General features: G+C 41.1%; 1 protein-coding gene across 3 annotated transcripts in view; it reads right to left on the bottom strand.

Moving 5' to 3' along the window:
- LOC108785702 (glypican-5-like) overlaps positions 1 to 20,498 on the bottom strand; it is a 215,539-nt gene that overhangs the window by 97,056 nt on the left and 97,985 nt on the right. For all 3 annotated transcript variants that reach the window (XM_018554831.1, XM_018554830.1, XM_018554832.1), the window contains one exon: positions 3,030 to 3,150. In XM_018554831.1, the coding sequence (XP_018410333.1) occupies positions 3,030 to 3,150 (121 nt within the window). The remainder of the gene's footprint in view (positions 1 to 3,029; positions 3,151 to 20,498) is intronic.

Raw genomic sequence — 20,498 nt, forward strand, 5'->3', positions numbered from 1 at the left:
CCTTGGTTTAGTTGTGTTTGGCATTGCCCAGACAGAAGTTAATAATTTATAGTTATAATCAAAGTCTTTTAAGCCTAACATACTTGAGCAAGCAGGACAATGAAACCCCTACTGGGAAATTTACAAAGGTAGAATCCAGAACAGACAGTACATTGGCACAATGGTGACACTTAAGGTCCCCACACACCTTACGATAATTGTACGATAATCGCGGGAAATCCCGCGATCGTACAATTATCGTAAGGTGTGTGGAAGGCGTGCGACCTCTACTACTGTAAGGTCGCACGACTTTAAACTTATGGACATGTTCGAAAACCCGCCGAGCATCGTACAATGTTCGGCGGGTTTGTGGCATGTCCGTATGATAACAGCCATACGGGCCGGTGTGCGCAAGCGCACACTGCCCGTTCGGCATTGCGGTCACCGGAAGCCCGCCCCTCAGGGGGTGCAACATAGGCAGATCGTACGTTTTTTTAAGTACCTTACAACCATCACAAGACAAAAGTCTTGCGATGGTTGTAAGGTGTGTGCCCAGCCTTAGCTATGTCATTATTATATTAATGGGATGGATATACTATGTCACCTGTGCTGCTATACAAGACCAATAAAGTATAAGATGATTGTTCAAGGCAATGTTGTGGAATCCATTTTGGCCTGATCATCAAAACCCATCAGTAACAGCGAAACAATGAAATAAGTCATGATGCCCAATTGCTCGGGATGAGCGAATCTGCCCAGGTCTACCCAATGGTTTGGGAACCCTGTTTGAAACTCAGCAAACCTAAACCTAGCTGCTAATCTAACTGAAATCTGTTAGGGGGGAAACCTGATTGCCAATAGGCAAACTATTGTAAAAAAAAAAGCATTTGGATGCTAAACCTATGCACAACATACTGTACAGCAGGGAGAGGGTTTTTATGTGGCTTCCAGGGCAACATTGAAAATATACCAATCTTAGTAAGAGCATATACTGGAAGCACATACATAGCTGTGGATTTTTCACTTTTTCTTTTACATTTAGGTTGGCTTACATACATGAGCAGAAACCCAATCTGATGTATTTCATTTGAAGAAAGGCTTTTTTTCAGGTAAGGCCCATGCATTTAATCAAATATTAATAGGTCCACTATAATCAACAACAAGAATTGGCCAATAGTTTGCTGAGGCTGTTCCTACTCTCACTGATGAAAAACTGTCCTGCCACTATCCGTGTTTTATCAAGCTTTCATTAAGAATGAAGATAACTTAGATGATACATCAGTATAAAATTGGCCAGCAGAAGGACAAATTTAAATAGGAAGGCTACGCCCAAATTTACCAGAGACAAAGAGCACAGGCTGGAGTTTTACTACAAGAATTAGGATACTGCAGGCGATACAGGAGTGTAAAATTGGCCAGCAGCAAGACAGTTTTAATCAGGGATAATAGGCCTAACCATTGTATGCCTAACTTTTATTTTATCTACGGGGATGGGGGGTAATAAAATGTGAGGTGGTTTAGGTGCATGTTGATCGTGCACTTATTTTTTGTTTGTTTGCTGTGACTGCTTCAAGAATAAACGGTCAATGGACAAGTGAATGCTGTGCTTTGAGCACCCCAAACCTAATAACGGCCATATCAACATGAAATAAAAAACCTCAACAGAAATGAAGACCCCAAAATACCACCCCTGAAACAAAAGCACACAAGGAAAGCCTTGCAAAAAAAAAAAAGACTGTTTAACCTACAAAAAGGCATTTTAAATATTCAATAATTTACAAAATATAATAATATAAATACCAATAAATCCAAAAAATATACATTTAAAAAAGTCCAAAATAATACCCCATGGCACGTACCACGTGCATTGCCATAACACACAGGAAAACACGTTGTATTTTGAATACCACCCCAATACAAGGAAACAAAGCTCCAAAGAACATGCCTTGCAATGCACCATAATGCATGGTAATGCACTACTGTGGGTTGTAGATGCTGAGCTACAGTCAACCACATGGGGTAGTGGGAAGGGTTTGGCAAAGTTGAGGCCTCAGTACAGTGCTTGTCCAATTTTAGCAGAGGTTTTATCTAGTAACACACTAAGGTTTGTGGTATAATAATGGTATTTGCTACTTGCTATGAATACAAAGAAATCACAGGCTGGTAGTGAAAAATCAGAAATTGGGATTTGGGATAAAAACAAGCAAATGGGTTATACAAGAATGGGTATGCCGCTAGGGAAGTCTGAAATGGAGAAAGATTTGGGGGTCATTGTAGACCATAAACTGAATAATAAATTACAGTGCCAGGTTGCGGTAAGCAAAGCTAGTAGAGTCCTGTCCTGCATCAAGAAGGGAATGTTTTGCAGGGATAAGTCTATAATTTTGCCACTTTACATATTAATGGTTCGGCCCCACCTGGAGTATGCGGTGCAGTTTTGGGCACCGGTACACAGAGGGGATGTCCTTGAACTGGAGAAAGTCCAGCGAAGGGCGACCAAACTCATCAAAGGGATGGAGGACAAGAGCTATGAGACACGGTTACTAAATTTAAATATGTTCACGCTGGAATTAAGGAGATTAAGGAGGGACATGATTTTCATGTACAAAATGTTCTATAGTCATAGCGACATTAGCAACAAACTCTTTACGATTAATTCCGTAACAAAGACTAGAGGCCACCACCTGAAACTGGTAGAAAAAAAATTCAAACACAAGGGGCGAAGGGGGTTCTTCTCAGTTCGAGCGGTTAGGGTCTGGAACTCGTTGCCACAAGCAGTGATTTCAGCTAATAGTGTGGAATCGTTCAAGAAGCTTTTGGACGATTTCCTGAGAAACGGTAATATACAGGGGTACAAGTACTCCTAATAACGAGATGACTCAGGGATCTATACACACACACACACACACACACACACACAATAGGTTGGACTTGATGGACATGTGTCTTTATTCAACCTCAAATACTATGTAACTATGTAACTATCTAAGTTGCAATCCCAACAACCATCATCCATTTTTTAAAAACATTTTTTAAGTGAGCGTCCATACCTGTATGAAGAGCCGCAGCTTATTGATGACTTGATTGATGATTACATTGGACCCTCGTACTTTAACTTCTGGGTTGTTCACTTGATCTTTAAAATCACTTGAAACCACCAGGTTTGTATAGCTAAAAACAATGCAAAAAGACAAAAACAATGAACATAACTGCAATTTTACAATTATTATGCAGGTTATTTTATAAAATACGCAGTAATATGCACCATTTTGTCCGATCCAATACTAGCTTGTTCTTCAATACTTTTTCAGTTTCCTTCACTGTTTAGGCTTTCACAGGTGCACTGTGTTTTCCAGTCATGCCTTTACTGTATGTCTTTAAATAAGTTGCTTTTGTTTTCATTGCCCACTAACTTAGCTATAGCATGCTTTCCAACCCTTTGAAATGGTATAAAGAGGTCTTTAAAGTCTTAGTCAGAATGTATGCCTTTGCGATTGGTTATACTTTGTAACTTCATACACAGACAGACCAGTAATACTTTACATATAAATGGCAGACACCCACAACAATCAACATAAATATTATAATGCATACATGCACTGGTGATTTTATAGAAATAAAAAATGCTACCTAGACCCATCTAAAGTCAAAATATTCCTGAAGTTGGATAAAAACATATTTGATTGATTGCTATGGGTTACTTTGTCAGGCATTCAAAAGTTAACAATGCAATTATTTCCAGTTTACAGAATGGGCTCATACAAAATTGAAACTAAACTATAGCGTATTTTAAGTGTGTGTCCTTATTTTGAGGTATTATTCTGTATTTTGTTTATAAATCTTTGTTATTTTTATGGGTTTGATGTACCATATTCGTATTATCTAAATTCATATACAGATTTATTTGTTATCCTTCCTCTAGGGGCCATTTGTCAGTAGTTAGTATTCTACTGAACATCACCTGAGATAAAGTATAGGTACTACCCACAACCTTAATACAGTCTATGCCCGCATACAAAGTCCAATTAGAAAAACAAAGATCTCAAAGTATAACAGCTTTCAATATTGATATTTGTTCATAAAGATGCAACACAGACAGCCACCATGTTTCGGGTTTTGAAATGAAAGGGGTGTTTCATTTAATGAAAGGAGTTCTAATTTGGTGTATTTTTTTACTTTTAACTCTTGGTGCAAATGTGTAAGGGGTACTAATGCTCCCCAGTAAAGCAAAATAGATCTCATTAGAGATACTTACCATTTTCAACAATACAGAAATGGACTTCTAAGGTGTACCATAATGGAAAACATCACCGTATATAAAATTCTTAGAGTTTTATTTCTACATATTAATACATAAAAATAAAAATCTAAGAATTTTATATACGGTGATGTTTTCCGTTATCATACACCTTAAAAGTAAATTTCTGTATTGTTGAATAATGTAAGTAAGGATGCACCGATACTAGTATCGGTGCCGATACTGAGTACTTGGGTGAGTACTCGTATTCGCCCAAATGCTCCAATATTTACCCCCAATACCAGAACTTCCGGTCAGAGGGATATTTCCCTCTAATCTTCTAATCTTCTAATGTTCACTTGTACTCATTCTCCTGGGAAGGGGTGGATATCTGGCTTCCAGATTCCACCATAAGTCCTTCATATTAGAGCACCTTGCTTTTTGGGCCCATGGAGGTGGGGAAGAAACCCTTGTCCCACAACATTGTGACAAGGGTATTTTGCAAAGGGAGAGTCCTTGCGGCACCTCATTGCAAGGTACCACTCAATATTGAAAGGATTGTGGCCTGGAATGGTACAAAAAAGGGGAAAACACAACAAATTCAGTTCTAGCTTTTCAAAACTGAATCTTCAATATTCAGGGCAAATTTAACACAAACAGCAACCCTAGTCAACATGTTAGTACCGTGTTTCCCCGAAAATAAGACACTATGAGTGAAAAGCACTCACCTCATAGTTCTCCTTAAAGGTAAAGGAGAAAAAGCAGTACTGTCCTAAGCTTGTCAGGTGTTTGCTTTTAGTTTCTAGCTGTAGAAACAAGGGGAAACTTGTGGGGCAGCAGAGCTGTCAAGCCCTATCACTGCCATTGGATCTGTTAACTGATTTGTTTACCTTGATGTAATTTGTTTTGTTAATGTTAATCAGTTGAAATGCCAGTTAATGCATTAAAGTGTGTCTACTAGGGATGCACCGATACCAAGTACCGTACTCGGTACAAGTACAAGGACAAGTGCAGATACTTTTCCAGCTCCAAGACTAGACTAGAGAAAAATTCAAAAATTAGGAGGCAGCTGTCATTTGTAAGGAGCACACGCAGCTCCTGGGATTTGTACATCTCAGTTTTAATGTACGATTTTGTTTTTATAAATATAAATAAAGGGATGCATCGATACTATTTTTCCAAGTACAAGTACTGATACTTGCCCAAGTACTTACAAGTATGAGTACTGATACATTTTTGTTCATTGTCATGTGACAGTTTTTCTAAAACAATACAGACTAATAATTTCAGGACAGTGGTGGAGTGATAGACCTAGGTCCCAGCTGCAACCCTGGTAGTTCTTTTGAAAATGCCAAGTATCGGCATTGGTACTCGAAAAGTATCGGTGCATCCCTAGTGTCTACAATGACGGTAGTAACACTGGGAGGTTGTCAGGTGCATGTATTCATGGAAACATTTTGGGACTAAAAAGTCTCCCTTTCCCTTCTCAAAATGCTGTCAGGTCAGCATAACACCTACTGCTGTACAAAGAAGACCATATCCGAAAAAAAAATGTATCGTTGATGGAAAATGGCTTCCACTCAACTTGTATTTATTTACCTATTAATAGACTAAAAAGCATACTAAAATGTTATATATGGGTTTAAATGTGTTTAGAGAAAGACATGTTTACAGTTTATTGTACTGTAATCGATGTATAAGAGGAAGGACCAGCTGACTGCAAAATAGGAATGTAGCTGCTTTCTTCCTCACTTCCTGTTCAGATCAATCCTGTTATACTTCCTCACTTCCTGTTCAGATCAATTCTAAATGCATAAGAAACCATTGAGTCAAAGCAATACACCGCATGTCCTATTTTTCATATGTTATTACTCACATATGCAGAGAAAAGTGAAGTTGGGTACCACCTTTTGCCAGCAGTTCTCAGATTACCAGGGAGGGTGAGTTGATCTGTGGTTCTGTATTAGAATTAGACCTTTTCTTAATAGGAGCCAAACTCTTCAATAACGCCCCATTCACACTTGCGATTAGGGCTTTATTGCAAATTCCGGCAGCAAGAATATGCAGGCCAGAATATCTTGTGTTTGTGAATAGCTGTTGCCGCTCAGCCTATAAAAAGTCATGACAGGCTAACGGCAGCCAAAGCTACTTGGATGTAATCGGACATCCAAAAATGACCCGTAGTTAGGGACAGATGATTGTCCCAGGATGCAGTTAGTGTATTTGTGCCAGTAGTGCAAGAAGGGACCTCTCATATTCTGCAAAGTGCACCAAGTTGTGGTTATTATAAAGGGATATCATGTGCTTTAGCACCCTTATCTTGAATTAAATATACATGGATCAATTAACAAAGCAGTTCAATGGCAACATTAAAAAGGAATGGCAGAAGGAAGTGCTACTACATGTTGGTCTTCTTCAACTCCGCTTACTGGGTGCATGCCCGGCTCACAACCAGCAGTACAATCATGCATAAAAACTGTAAAACATATCAGACCAACATCTCTAATTATACTTGGTCCGATTGGACGCCTTATACTATTTATTACATGGAGAGGAAGGGGGAGGCTATGTTCTGACAAAGCGGGCTTGTCCCGGAAACGCGTCAACGATGGCTATTGGCACACAGGAACTGTCCTGTCAAAACTTCCATTTGCCTCATCCTGGTTCTTGATCCTAAGGCTTTTATCTGATGACTTTTGTGAGTACCATTTTTACTGTTTGCCTGTACCTGAATAAAACGTATCTGCACTAGGGAAGGCGCCCCTCTTTTTTGTGCTTTCTTCCAGATACTACAGTCTCCCTGGCTGACGTGGGGCAGCATCCTGCAGTATGCACCCATGCTAAATCCTTTGGAGGAGTGGTTGTCCCTGGCGCTTTTTGTTTAGTTTTCATGAACCAAGTTGTTACAATCTGATGCGTAGATGAAGCTTCAGGTGTAGTGGCCTGATATGGACCCTTTGTGCTCTCTTGATCAACATACAGGGTAAAAAGTGCTGTTCACCCAGTCTATTTAAGCCATTTAAAAAAAATGGATGCTGTGTTCTGGAAAGGCTGCAGCAGAAATATTGTTTCTTCTAGCTCTGTTTTCCAGATCCTCTATTTTAAGTCTCTTGTTTGCTGGTTGTTTAAGTGCATCTTTTACATCTCTTCACATAGGTTGTACAGAACACTAACCTTGTACTTAGTCTTTGTTGTTTTCTCTCTGAGGGTCTGCATATTATGATTAATAATCATGTTATGAATTCTGACAGCATCAATGTGTGAGATTACAGATGACTTACAGTCCTTTTTAGGCTCCATTATCTGGGACAGAAATGGTTTATCTTGCCCCTGAGAATCCATGAGGTCTTGCGAGGATATGTCTCTGTGTGTAGCTCTGGTATTAACCCCATCCTCAAATCACTGTATAGGAGTCAGCATCAAAGGGTAAGATTTCCTCAGGGAAGATTGCTGACAGATCCTGTGTTACTTGCAGAACGTTCATATCTTTGTTGTGCTTACACACTGTGAATGCAGGGCATTAACTGCTGAGAGTTCTATACAAGCTCTTCCAAGGGATTGCTGTTGTTGTGGTCCAGGTCTGTGCAGTTTGTATTGGTTGTGTTGTGCTCAATATACTCCTTGAGCTGGGAGTTCTTCTGTTAACCTTTTTGAAGAGCAAAGTGGAAAAAGAAACCCCTTAGATGGATATTGGCTTGTTAAAGTGTTTCTTTGTTTTGGTCCCCACATGTTCTACAAAGGTTTGCTGGGACTGTATTTCCTGAGGTCATTGCTATGTTGTTTTTACCAGTTGATGCTGGTTTCTCACAAAGGCTATACATGTGCATATCAGTTTGTAAACTTCCCAGGTGCATTTATAAATCTGGTACATAAAGTTTCTATCTGAAGTCAGAGAAAAGAGAGAATTGTGTTCTAATGCTAAAGTGAGTTTTCATAAAGTTTGGATTTTTGGTTACAATGGACCACTGGTCCACAGGTGGTCCCAACAAAATATGGGGCCCAAACATACATGTATTTTTAATAAAATATTTTTTCTCTTTTAAGAAGTGTAACAATTACACAATAAAAACATCATACAATCGTGTTATTATTCAATGGTATAAATGTAATGTGGTTATTGATCACCTTGGTAATTACAAATGGTAATACTCTCTTTATTAATATTATACTCGTAAGTATATCATCCCATGTCTGGGGAAGAGCTGGGGAAGAGGTTGGGAGAATGAATGTTCACTTTATCCATGGTCCCCATATGTTATCAAAACGTTTAAGGTAGCCTCTGAGTTCATAAGTGAGTAAAAAAGTGGAAGAGTTAATTAACTGGATGTAAGTCTAGATCTTCTCATTGTTATTATATATAGTGTAACATTATGACCACCTGTCTTATATTGAGCTGTTCCTCCTTTTGCTGCCAAAACAGCCCTGACCCATCAAGGCATGGACTCCACTAGACCTCCGAATGTATGTTGTGGTATCTGGCACTAAGCTGCCATTAGGAGATCCATTAAGTCCTGTACATTGCGAGGTGGGGCCTCCATGGATCGGACTTGTTTTTCCAGCACATCCCTCAAATGCTCAATTGGATTGGGATCTGGAGAGTTTGGAGGCCATGTCAACACCTCGAACTTGTTGTGTTTCTCAATCCATTCTTGAACCATTTTTGCTGTATGGCAGCGCCCATTATCCTGCTAAAAGAGGCCACTGCCATTAGAAAATACAGTTTTATATATATATATATATAAATGTATTTCATTTTTGCAAAAACAATCATTTTTTGGGGGATTCCCCCCTCCCCTGTCACGGCAGAGAGCCGTGACAGGATCGAGAGGTGAGCGAATGCCGGTATGTGTTCGCTCACCTCCCGATCTACTAAGCCAACCTGTGACAGCCTCATTGTCACAGGTCGGCTAGAACTATGAGGTGAGTGAAAAGCACTCACCTCATAGTTCTACTTTAATATTGGGGAGACCAAGAGAGTTAAAGATGTTTATTGCACTGTATGTTACTGTCAGTGAAAACTAGGGGCACTCCTACTCACCCAAATGTTCCGATTCTTACTTCCGATACCCTGCCTAGGGAGCATGAAGGCAGCTTCCTTTCAAATCACGAAGACGGCGGTTGGTTAAGACCCGCCTCCCTGCTTCCTGATTGGCTAGGAAGTCGGCTTCACTTGTTGCTTGGCAGCCTGGCTTCCTAACCAATCGGGAAGCTGGGTGGCATGTAATGAACCGCCTCTCAGCTTCCTTGATTGGTCAGGAAGGCAGGCTGCTTAGGAACAAGTGAAGCCGGCTTCCTAGCCCATCAGGAAGCCGAGAGGTGCCTCATGACTCGCCGCCTGACTTCCTGATTGATCAGGTAGCCAGGCAGCCTTGGCAAGTGAAGCCGCTATTCTTTCGCTAGAACACCGGCTTCATAGGCAATCAGGAAGCCGGGCGATGGGTCATGATCCGCCGCCTGACTTCCTGAAAATCGGGGCACATGGCACCGGTACTCGTATCGGTGAGTACCGAAAAAAATATTGGTACTCCGTGCATTCCTAGTAAAAACATAATGCCAGCTACCGACCAATAACAAAGACATACTGTGTATAAAAAAAAACAACAATCTTTTTTACTTGTAATACAGTAGTGTTGGACTACAGACCAGCTTCATTGTTTCATTTTATAACACAGAAGAGGCAGACAGTTAAATTATTGAATAATAATACAATATTCCCCAGTGCTGCCCCCCAAAACCAAAGTACATTTTGTGCGTTATAATGAATGGATGTTAAATCTAACTGATAACTGCGTCCCTGTACTTTTATTAAACCAGTCCCAAACAATGACTTAAGCCCTCCTTTTGCTATTCCCGTACACTAGTTTATTAAACAAGGATCCCAAGGTAAATATTCCCCAGCACTATTGACTCAGACTTGCTTCATCTGGTCATCAGGCAGGAGGCTATTTGACTAGCATGATGTTTACACACATACATGCAGTTTAACGTGTGGGTTGGTCCTCCGAGAATAGAAATGGGATGCCCCACTGGCAAATGACTTAATTGTGTAAACACTTTACATAGATATGATAATGAAATAATATGGTGATTAAGTCATGTCTTGTTAGGGGTAAGCTGTGGACTCATGCATTATATCCCTTTATAATACAGTACTATTGTTCCATAATACATGCATGCATCAACCACATCTATAGACATCTATAGACTTAGGTGATATTATTCTAACATTATTGAATCACAAAAACACATTTGATCAATTCAGGTGTCTGTACGTAATAAATATACTTTACTAGAGCAACCTTGAAGCCATTATTACTTTAATGTGCCAGCTCTACAACTGTGCTGACATTGTTAGGGCAAAGTCATGCTGGTGATTTAAAAACAAGTCTTGTTTTTTCTTTGCTAGTTAAAGGCCCTGTGAACCTCAAGAACTTGTGTATACTGGCTTCTTTTTTTTTTTTTTAAATCAGAACTGCTTTTCTTCCCACACAAGTCAATGGGAATGCAAAAGCAGTTGGAAACAGCTAAGAGAAAGGTCAATGCAGGAGAGAATGGGAACAGAAGCACCCGTGAAGTAATCCATAAGGATCATAAACTGATCTCAAATGCAGGCTGAATGTACCTAAAAGCATGCTACATTTGCTCAACTACATAGGTCCTAAGTCTTGGATCTTTCCTCAGCGTCAGGTGCAGTGTAGAAGAAATATCCATCCAGTGTTACTCATGCAGTAGTAGAGAGATCCTCTCAAAAAAAAAAAAATCATTATTGTGCGGATACGGGTCAACTGAATGTTCTGCTAACGTTTTACATTTCTCAACAATGGGATCTCTGTATTAGGGTTCCAATGTTTGGCCACCTGCCATGGCCATTATGAGGGAATCTTGATTGATCAATGATTGAGAATGCAACAGGAGGAGAGCCAAGCTCTGAAATAAAAGTTTAGAGCAGGGTGATGCTTTAAAGCCCACACTAGGCTGCCAAAACGATCCTCAGTATTGCATTATGTTAAGAAGCTGTTAATGAGCAGTATCTCAAAGTGGTCTGTGGCCAACTGCAAGATTGGCAATGGTAGCATTGTTTGAAAATACTAAAATGAACATTGGCTGCCATGTTGATTAACACTGATGCTGCAATCTGAATTCTCTTTTACAACTCAAGCCTGCGGGAACTGTAATGTTTTGTTTGAATGTGCCAGCTACAATAGAGATCGTTGGCTGCTTAAGAGCATCAAGTGATTATGTGTACAAGCCCTTATTCAGGTGGAGCATCCAGTCTAATTTACAAACCGAGCACAAAGGAAGCTTTTCAAGCCCACAGAAAAATAAAATAGTAACCTGATCCTAGGTCCCTGGCAGGTCTCTGGGCATCACTATTTCATAGTCAAATCTGTCTGCCTCTGAGATATCTTGGCATGGTGTGAGTCTGTCTGCGTAGTGCTGGCCCAACGCACCACTGATTACAAATGACCAATTCTAATTCCCCTTTCAGTGCTAAAACCTTGAGCACAGTCTGCTGCGGTGTCACAACTCTCTTTCTTGGCAACCTTGAAGGAGAATTTATCATCCACGCACTAATTGTTAGGGGCAGGCCATCGCCTCATTAAGACGCAAGTTGTAAGGCTGTATCCAGTACAGCCATCCCCCAGTCATTGCCCTCACAGACACGGCTTCTGTTGCAATGCTCTGCGTTCCAAGAGCATATTTATTGATCAGAGAGAAGAATATTCTTAATGTGCACTAATTTACCTTGATCAGCTGGTCTGATTCTGCTGAACACAGCACTCATCTGTAAAAGCAACACATTTAGAGGTCTGATGTATCATTTTCACTCAGCGGGGTTGAATGTTATGCCCTTAATGGCACTGGTCTGGCAGAGAAGTCACGATCTGATAATGAGCGTTTATGGGTCAGAGAAGAAAATGTTTTTTTAACAGTCACTTTGGTGCTCAGTACAGCTCCCATCAAATTTACAGACACTAAGGTTCGCTCTCAGTAGCAACCAAGAGCAGTTAGTACACTTGTTTATAATTATAAAATGAATTTACAGACGACTGGGTATGAAATTCAAATAAATATCTAAATGAGTGTTTACATTAGGAAAGCAAGGGTGACAGCATGGTTGGACTTTGGTTCTCTACCTCTCTAGCAGGTTTGTTCATTGCTGCCATTTTTACCAGAAGTCTTTGTGCAGTGCATTCTATTGCCACATTGAGCTGTGCAATTGAAAACTCCTAATCATTCTTGAATATTATGGAGTATGGGCTGAAGGCCCTGCTATAAGCTCCTACAACTAGAAAAATATATCTAAAATGTGACACCTTTTTGTCTTTTTTTCTACACCCGTCCTGTGATCTAAAGGCAATATTTGTGCCATTGCTCATGCAAAAGAAATGACTTCAGGTCCATCTAAATTCTAAACCCTTCAGTTTTTTCCTCCTCTGAGGGATAAACAGGTATTTTCAATGCAAGTTGGAATGTTAACAGTCTTAAAAAAATGTAAAAATGTAAAAATTTGAATTCCCTCTTTATTAAAGGCAAATGCAGCTGGGGAGCCGGATTTCTCTTGCACCACACTACAGAGTGCTAGACGGGGTGGAAGGGACTGATCAGATCTTTCACATAATTTCCCTAAGCTCCTGCAGATGGACCAATATGCGGTCTAAGCAAAAGGCCATGGAGGGAGCTTGGAATGGCTACTCATTAAAGGAGAACTAGGGGGTGAGTGAAAAAACCCCATAATTCAAACCGACCTGTGACAAAGAAGCTGTCACATCGGCTATTTTGATCGGGAATTGAGCGAACACATACCGCCGATTGCAGACTTCCCGATCCTCCCCCTGGGTAACCGGAGGACACAGTATATGTCCTCTTGTGACCCTGAGAACTATGGGGCAAAAAGGTTGCCCCTTAGTGCTCCTTTAACTGGGCTAACATCAGTTCCAGCATTTAAGCAGCAAGGGTGACAACGCTACAGCGACTTTTCTGCAGGAGTAAGAGCAGTGTCATCCTACCACAGAGACGTGCGGTCAGGGGAGGCAGGGGAGGCAGAGCCTCACCTAGTATTATGGAGGAAAAAGCTGTCAGCTTCAAGTCTGAAGCTGACAGCTTTTTCTCCATTCAGATTGGCTTCTGGCAGGTTACACAGCAGGGAAAGCCTCCCCGCTGTGTAACCTGTCATGGACAGGTTAATTACAGGGAGTGCTGCATCTGGCTTTTGACAGGTAGTTAGGTTACACAGCAGCGGGCTTCCCCACTGCTTGTGTAACCTAACTAGTGAGGCAAGAGCTGTCACAGCGTCTACTGTTTCTTAGAGGCCTGAGCACTGTGGATGGCTTGGACCAATGACAAAGCGCCATTGGTCCAAGCTTTGCAATCAAAAAAAGAAAACAAAACCCACTTAGGCCATCGATCTCGATGCCTCAGCAGTGACGACCAAGTGAGGGGCAGGGAGGCTCCTCCCTGTCTCCTGCCTTCCTCCTTCACACTAGCTTGGGTACGGGGTTGGGGTGGGGCTTCGGCCGACTGGGGCGGTGCTTCGCCCCGGCGGGGCGTGTTGGGGGTGAGGCTGGGAATGCTTCACCCGGAACCAGAGGTACCGATGGTCACTGTCCTACCAAGATACCGCCTATCAAATGGTTCTACTAGCAGCATCAACAAGTATTGACAAAATGTTCAAGGGGGTATTTAAAAAACAGAGTTCGGTTTTACAGGTGTGGGCAGCTTATATCACCTATATATATACATCATCAGAATACATCAGTGTGCATACTGGACCTGCTTTTCCATATTCAGGGCATGAAAACTCTTCAAGCATTATTATTAAGGCCTCTTTCCCTGGGACACAAATACAGGCATATGGGGATACAGCAGGAAAAAAAGCCTGTATGTGTGGCCTCTGGGACTTTTGCGTTCATGAACTTACACCCATACACGTGCATGTGTAAACTCCAGTACTTGTATTGATATGTACATACCCGCATACAGTATATAGTGTCTATACAATCCTATGGACACTAATACCCAACAGCTGGAGCTCTTTTGCTCCACAAATACAGGAGTATTTCTTACTGTATGTCCATACGCCTGTATTTGTGCCCGTGGCAATGAGACCTAAGTGTAAATGCCAGTATATACCTAATATACCCATTTCCAGTTATGCCACATATGTTATGTGCTCAGCAGAGAGCAAAGGGCAAGTCAGTAGCTTTTTAATGACCCTAGAAACCTAGTGTGCTGCCATACAGGCAGGGGTGTATCTACTGCAAGGCAAACTAGGCATTTGCCTAGCGCGGCACTTTCCAGGGGGGCGTCAAAAAATGCTGTCCCCCCAAACCAGTTAGGTAAGAGAAAAAAAATGATATTATACAATATTCATACTCCTGGACCTTGTGCTTCTTTGACTGGGAGACCAACTTGTCCACTAATGCTGCCTACATATATGGCGGCTGCAGCTCCTTCCTCTTCCTGGTCACTGTGCTGGGCAATGTATTGGTGTGTGTGACTTTTGTCCGGTTGCATTGGCAGTTTGTGCGCCTCCCTGGGAAATCAGCACCCAAATCTCTTACTTCAGGCAGCGGAGGAGCTTCCGCAGGACCCCAGGGTTGAGATCCAGATGGTCATCATGCTTACTGGCACCCCCGTGGTGGTGAGTCCGGGGGAAGTGCAGCCTATAAGCTCTGTGCAGGGTTATGTCTCTAGAGCGGGGCAAGCTACAGAGCCCAGCGACCAAGGCAGAAGATGGGTAACTGCAGAAATATACAGCCCAGCATATTAAGGCAGATGATCGGTGTTGCAGCTGCAGAACTAGAGACCAGAACAGCATGGCAAGAGAGAATGGTTATTGTAGCTGCAGAACTAGAGACCAGCACAGCATGGTGGCTATTGCAAAGGTAGAACTAGAGCGTCCCGCTACGTTGATAGCGCAACCTGTCAGAACCGTGCGCAATGTATCCTGCGACTGATAGGTTATTCAAAATGTAATAAACAGGAAGGGGTGGGACTAATTTAGATTAGGGATGGGATGGCGTTCGGGTTTAGTCTTGCCTAGGGCAGCACAAAACCAAAATACACCACTGCATACAGGGGGTTCTACCTACTGGTGGATCCTCTATGCGGTATCATACATTGCAGTGGCCAATAAGTACAAGGCGTTTTCTCCTGCCTGTTATTTGTGCTCTAAGCCACGGCAAGCTTCTAGCAGATGAAGTATAATGTGTGCAGGCCTATTAATTAGAATAGCTATAAATGTTTGCTTTCTGTAGAGAGCAGCTTGTGCCTTCATTGTGTATTACACAAGTGCCCTCTACTGGCCATTCTGCAAAACTGCATTATCATAAAAAAAACCTCACAATCCACCCAGCTCAGGGTGTCCAGCTTTTGTTAATATCTTTCCTTTACTGAAACAGCTGAGGGCCTGTTGAAAATCCTAGACTTATCCAATCCTAGCATTAATGTATGAGCAAATATAAATGGTTTCAATGTGCCTATTTGCATGCTTTTCAAAGCATTTCACAAGTGCTTTAGTAGCATTTTGCAAGCATTGTGTTTGGAGGCATTATTTGAAAACTTTATAAATAATCCCCTTTATGTGCTATTTTCAAGCATAAAAGAGCTTAGACGGGCTTGTAGTGTGAATAGGCCCTGAAATTGAGAGTTGCATAGTGAATACATTACAGAAACGGATTTCAGGAAGCAATGCATACCTAACAAGCTATATATTAGTTTGCAGTGTTATTACACAAAAAATAAAAAAAAGGCTAATTCACACGGTAAATAAAGTGACATTATCAATGCCCAATAATGTCCATACTCACTTTATAATGTATTGCTAAATTCAGTGCAGTTACCACCAGCTATCTCCAGGCACAGTACAATGTCTATAGTTACGGACTCCTCGCAGATTTGTGCTGTGGATCTGTGAATTTAAATGGCAGACATAGGAACCACTGCTGAAAATACCCCCCAATAAATCCATACCAGGAGTATGAGTCCATGCTTGAGGGGACAGAGCCATGAACTCTGCTGGAGAGACCTTACATATGGAATCCTTGGGGGGGGGGAGGGGGGAGGAGCGGTATCAGACGCCAAAGGGTGATTCCGCCAACCAGCATCTTCCAATGATTGAAATATTGGTTTTGGCTGGACTGACGCTTTTACTGACAGGTTAGTGAATACCCAGCAATGTTAAATAAATGCTATTTTGCTTTGAGATACTTGTGTGATCTGAATTTGCATTAAATCTATTAACTCGAAGACACGGCCATAAGAAAAGAATGGTGTAGCCTAGGCGTGTATATTTCTTCACTGCAATTCAGTGTCCCCTAAGAGCAACTATATTTCTAATGTACACATACGATCTCAGTGTTGCTCTGACTGGATGTGTGTCCAATTTAGCTAGACACTGAGTACTGTGGCCTTGGCAGGGGATGAGCACATGTCTGTAAATTGGAATGAAGCTTTTTGAGGTTAAAATTTGACCAGCACATCAAAACCTTTATTTACTGAGAGGGTTCCCCAACTATCACCTTTGTTAAGATCCTGCACGCAGTATTTCGTTACCTGGCTGATGATGTGTAAATTATTATTCAACATCAGCCCCACAGTACAAAGTTTGTCCAACTAGTTGTAATATGTGTGATAGCATTTCCAAATTGTTCCTTTCTGCCCCCACTCAATGGCTTGACCATCAGCAGGTAGTTGCATAAAGGTGCCCATACACCTTACGATTATCGGACGAAACGTTTCGTCAGATGATCGAATAGTCGTACGATTTTCGTACGGCAGCCCCATCCAGACCCGATGATCGCAAGATTAATTTAGCCGTAATTAACTAAAAGCACCTGGACGAAATGCGGTAATTGACTTGCTGTATTTTCGTTCGCGCATGCGCAGTATAGATCGTACGACTTTTGACGGACGGAAACGCCAGCAACCTTACGACAATCGAGCAAAGTTTTCAAACATTCTTGACCGTCAAAAGTCGTACGATTGTACAGTAATGTCGGTCGGACACTGCAATGCACACATACGATTATCGGACGAAAAGTCGATCGCATACGAAAATCGTCCGATAATCGTAAGGTGTATGGGCACCTTAAGACTATCAAATTGGAAGTGAATCCACCTGCTTATGGTCAACCATACTGTGACCAGGAAGCAAAATTGAAACATTCTACAGGAGTGCCACCTACAGGTGTGGGGCAGCATACTACTAAAAAGAAAGCACCACTAAGGTCTAGGTTCAGCATACAACCCAACTTTCTGAGATAAGAAGGAGGGGTAACTTCCAGCACAATGTATTTAGGAAATGGACATACCCCCTGCCACCCCCCAGTTATGTGGACCATTAAGAATATATGTGTCAAACATGTGATTGCTTAAACTCAGATTTTGTTTTCCATTACTTTTCCTTTATACTGGTATTTCACAATAGCAAACCCGATAACTATTAGATAGGATGAAGGTTTTAGTGCAGAAAAACACTTTTAGTAGTTAAATAGAAACTTTCCATAGATATCTGTACATCAGATTAAAAGGAGGACAACTGAGGAGGAAATAGGGATGAGGGGAGTTGGGTCCAAATGAGGCACAGTCCCTCCAAATGACAGTTAGGAGGTATGGGTTCAGTGCCTCCATGAACACTGTGTGCATTGAGTTCACATATTCTCTCCATGTATTCATGAGCTTCCTTTTACATTCCAAAACATTATAAATAGGATAATCCATCCCTATTGGCTTCTGTGCGTTCCTGTGGTAAAAGCATTAGACTTCAAAGCCAGAGACTGATGTGACTGCAGAGCATAAGGATTTGTCAGCACAATATAAATGAATAAAAGGAATTAAAATTAAACTTTCACTCCTTAAAGGCACCACAAGTAGAATGTAGGCTATAAGGAAAGTATTTTTTATATTTTCTTCTATATGTGTGGGGGTTTTTTTTTACACTGGGGATGGGGGTCTAATTAATAAAGCAGACCTTGCATTTCAATGGTTAATGACATCTAGCAGATGTAACTGTCATTGCGACATGATCTATTGTTATAAGTAAGTGTATAGGAAACCTCAAAAGCACTGGTCATATTTTAATTGGAAAACCACTTCACCTGTATATATAAAAAAAAAAAAGATACAGTTAGGAAGGTCAAAAAGCGTACAAGCCTGTTGTATAGCAGCCGCAAATCAAAGCAATTTTTAATAATGCATAAGATTTTTAAATGTCATTAAATCTACCGCAGATCCAAAATCATCCTTTTCCTGATAAGAGCAGACTGTACTCCTGGGTATCCAGATCTGCTCATCTACAACACAGATGCCACCTAAACGCAGATTTATCCAGACTGCATACAAGTGCATCAAGTCTCTTGTGCAAGAGCAAGTGCAGTTTTGAAAGTGGTAGGCAGGTGTAACCATTAAAGAGAACACAAGATACCATGAATATAGGTGCTATCACCACCTATTTGTTTGTAAAGTTGTATGTCATCCTTATCAATGCTGAACCATTTAGGCCCCTTTCATGGCCAGTCCTGATTCCAATGTTACTCTATGGGCAGCCGAATCAAAACAGGCATGTGTCCATATATATCTAATTACCCGAGTACATTTCTGAGTACATTTTGATCCGGAAAAAAAATTGAACAGAGTTCCGTTGTTGCGGACCTGATCATGATGAATCAGAGGTAATCTGATATAAACTAACACATGTCTGCTTAAATCCAACTCCCCATAGAACTAACATGGGTCCGTACAGCTCATTTTGTTCCTCTGTGAAGAGGAACAAAAGAAGAAAAAAACTGAACGGATACAGATGTCACAAGAAAGACATCTGTTGAAAAAAGACACAAGTCCATCGAGTTCAACCTATAGAGATATGAAAAAAAGAAAGAAAGAAGAAAAGCCTAAACAGAACGTATGCCCCAATTACCCCCTGTTGATCCAGAGGAAGGTAAAAGAACCCTATAAAGCATGGTTCAATTTGCTCCAGGGGAAAAAAATCCTTCCTGATCCCATAAGGCAATCGGATATTCCCTGGATCAACAATCTCTGATGCTTAATATACCTCTAAGAACTCAATATCCAGTAATATTGTGTGCATTTAGGAATACATCCAGATTTTTTTTTAAACAGATAACTGAGATCCCTAGAACTATCTCCTGGGGGAGTCTATTCCACATTTTCACAGCTCTAGCTGTGAAGAGTCCTTTCCATATGCACAGGTTAAACCCCTTTTTCCTCCAGACGCAAAGAGTGCCCCCTTGTCCTTTGCAGTGACCTTAAAGTGAATCATTTGGCACCAAGCTCACTATATGGACCATTTATGTATTTATACATGGTGATCATGTCCCCCCTTAATCGCCTCTTCTCCAGAGAGAACAAATTCAGGTCAGTTAATCTTTCCTCATAGCTGAGCTCCTTCATGCCTCTTATGAGTTTGGTCGCCCTTCGCTGCACTTTCTCCAGTTCTACAACATCCCTTTTGTGAACTGGTGCCCAAAACTGAACTGCATATTCCAGATGAGGTTTTACTAATGCCTTGTACAGGGGCAGGATGATGTCTCTATCTCTGGAGTCTAGAGACCGCTTTTAATACTTTAAAAAGAAAGTATTTTGTTTGCTTTCAAAACTGCGGCTTGACATTGCATGCTATTATTCAGTTTATGGTCTACCAGAACACCCAGATCTTTCTCCATCATTGACTCCCCCAAATATACTCCCCCTAGAGTGTATGTTGCAGGGACGGCCTTAGGCCTTTAGGCGCCCTGTGCGAGAAAGCTTTACAATGCCCCTCAGTGATCACACCCCTCAGTGGCCACACCCATTTTTTCCAATATCCGCACCATTTAAAGCCTCCCATTAAACATATTAAAAAGTATGATAAAAATAGAACTTTTTTTTCAATGGTATTAAACTTGTAGGCACAATATAAGTATTCTTAATAAATAAAACAACAGAAGGCAAACAAGTGGTAAACAATAAATGTCAAACTAAAGTAGAGTCTATAAAAATAAAGTGTCAAGGTGTCATGCAGACCCTTTTTTTCAAGTAAGTGCACCTAGAAAAGTAAAAATAAAAAACAGAACACAAAACCCAGACTACATGTAAATTAATGAATTACTATTTGCCCAAATATATGAAAAATTTATTCGGGCACATAATAGTTTGTTTGAGAATGTGCAGCAGCCATGTTGACCACCGGCTCGTTCTGCGAATGTGTGCCACCATCTTGGAGGTGGGGAACATTACGTCACATGACGCCATGCATGAGTGGCGTCAGGTGACGTCACAC

This window comes from Nanorana parkeri, unplaced genomic scaffold (genome assembly GCF_000935625.1).
Source record: "Nanorana parkeri isolate BGI_ZX_2015 unplaced genomic scaffold, ASM93562v1 scaffold174, whole genome shotgun sequence".
NCBI classification, from domain to species: domain Eukaryota; kingdom Metazoa; phylum Chordata; class Amphibia; order Anura; family Dicroglossidae; genus Nanorana; species Nanorana parkeri.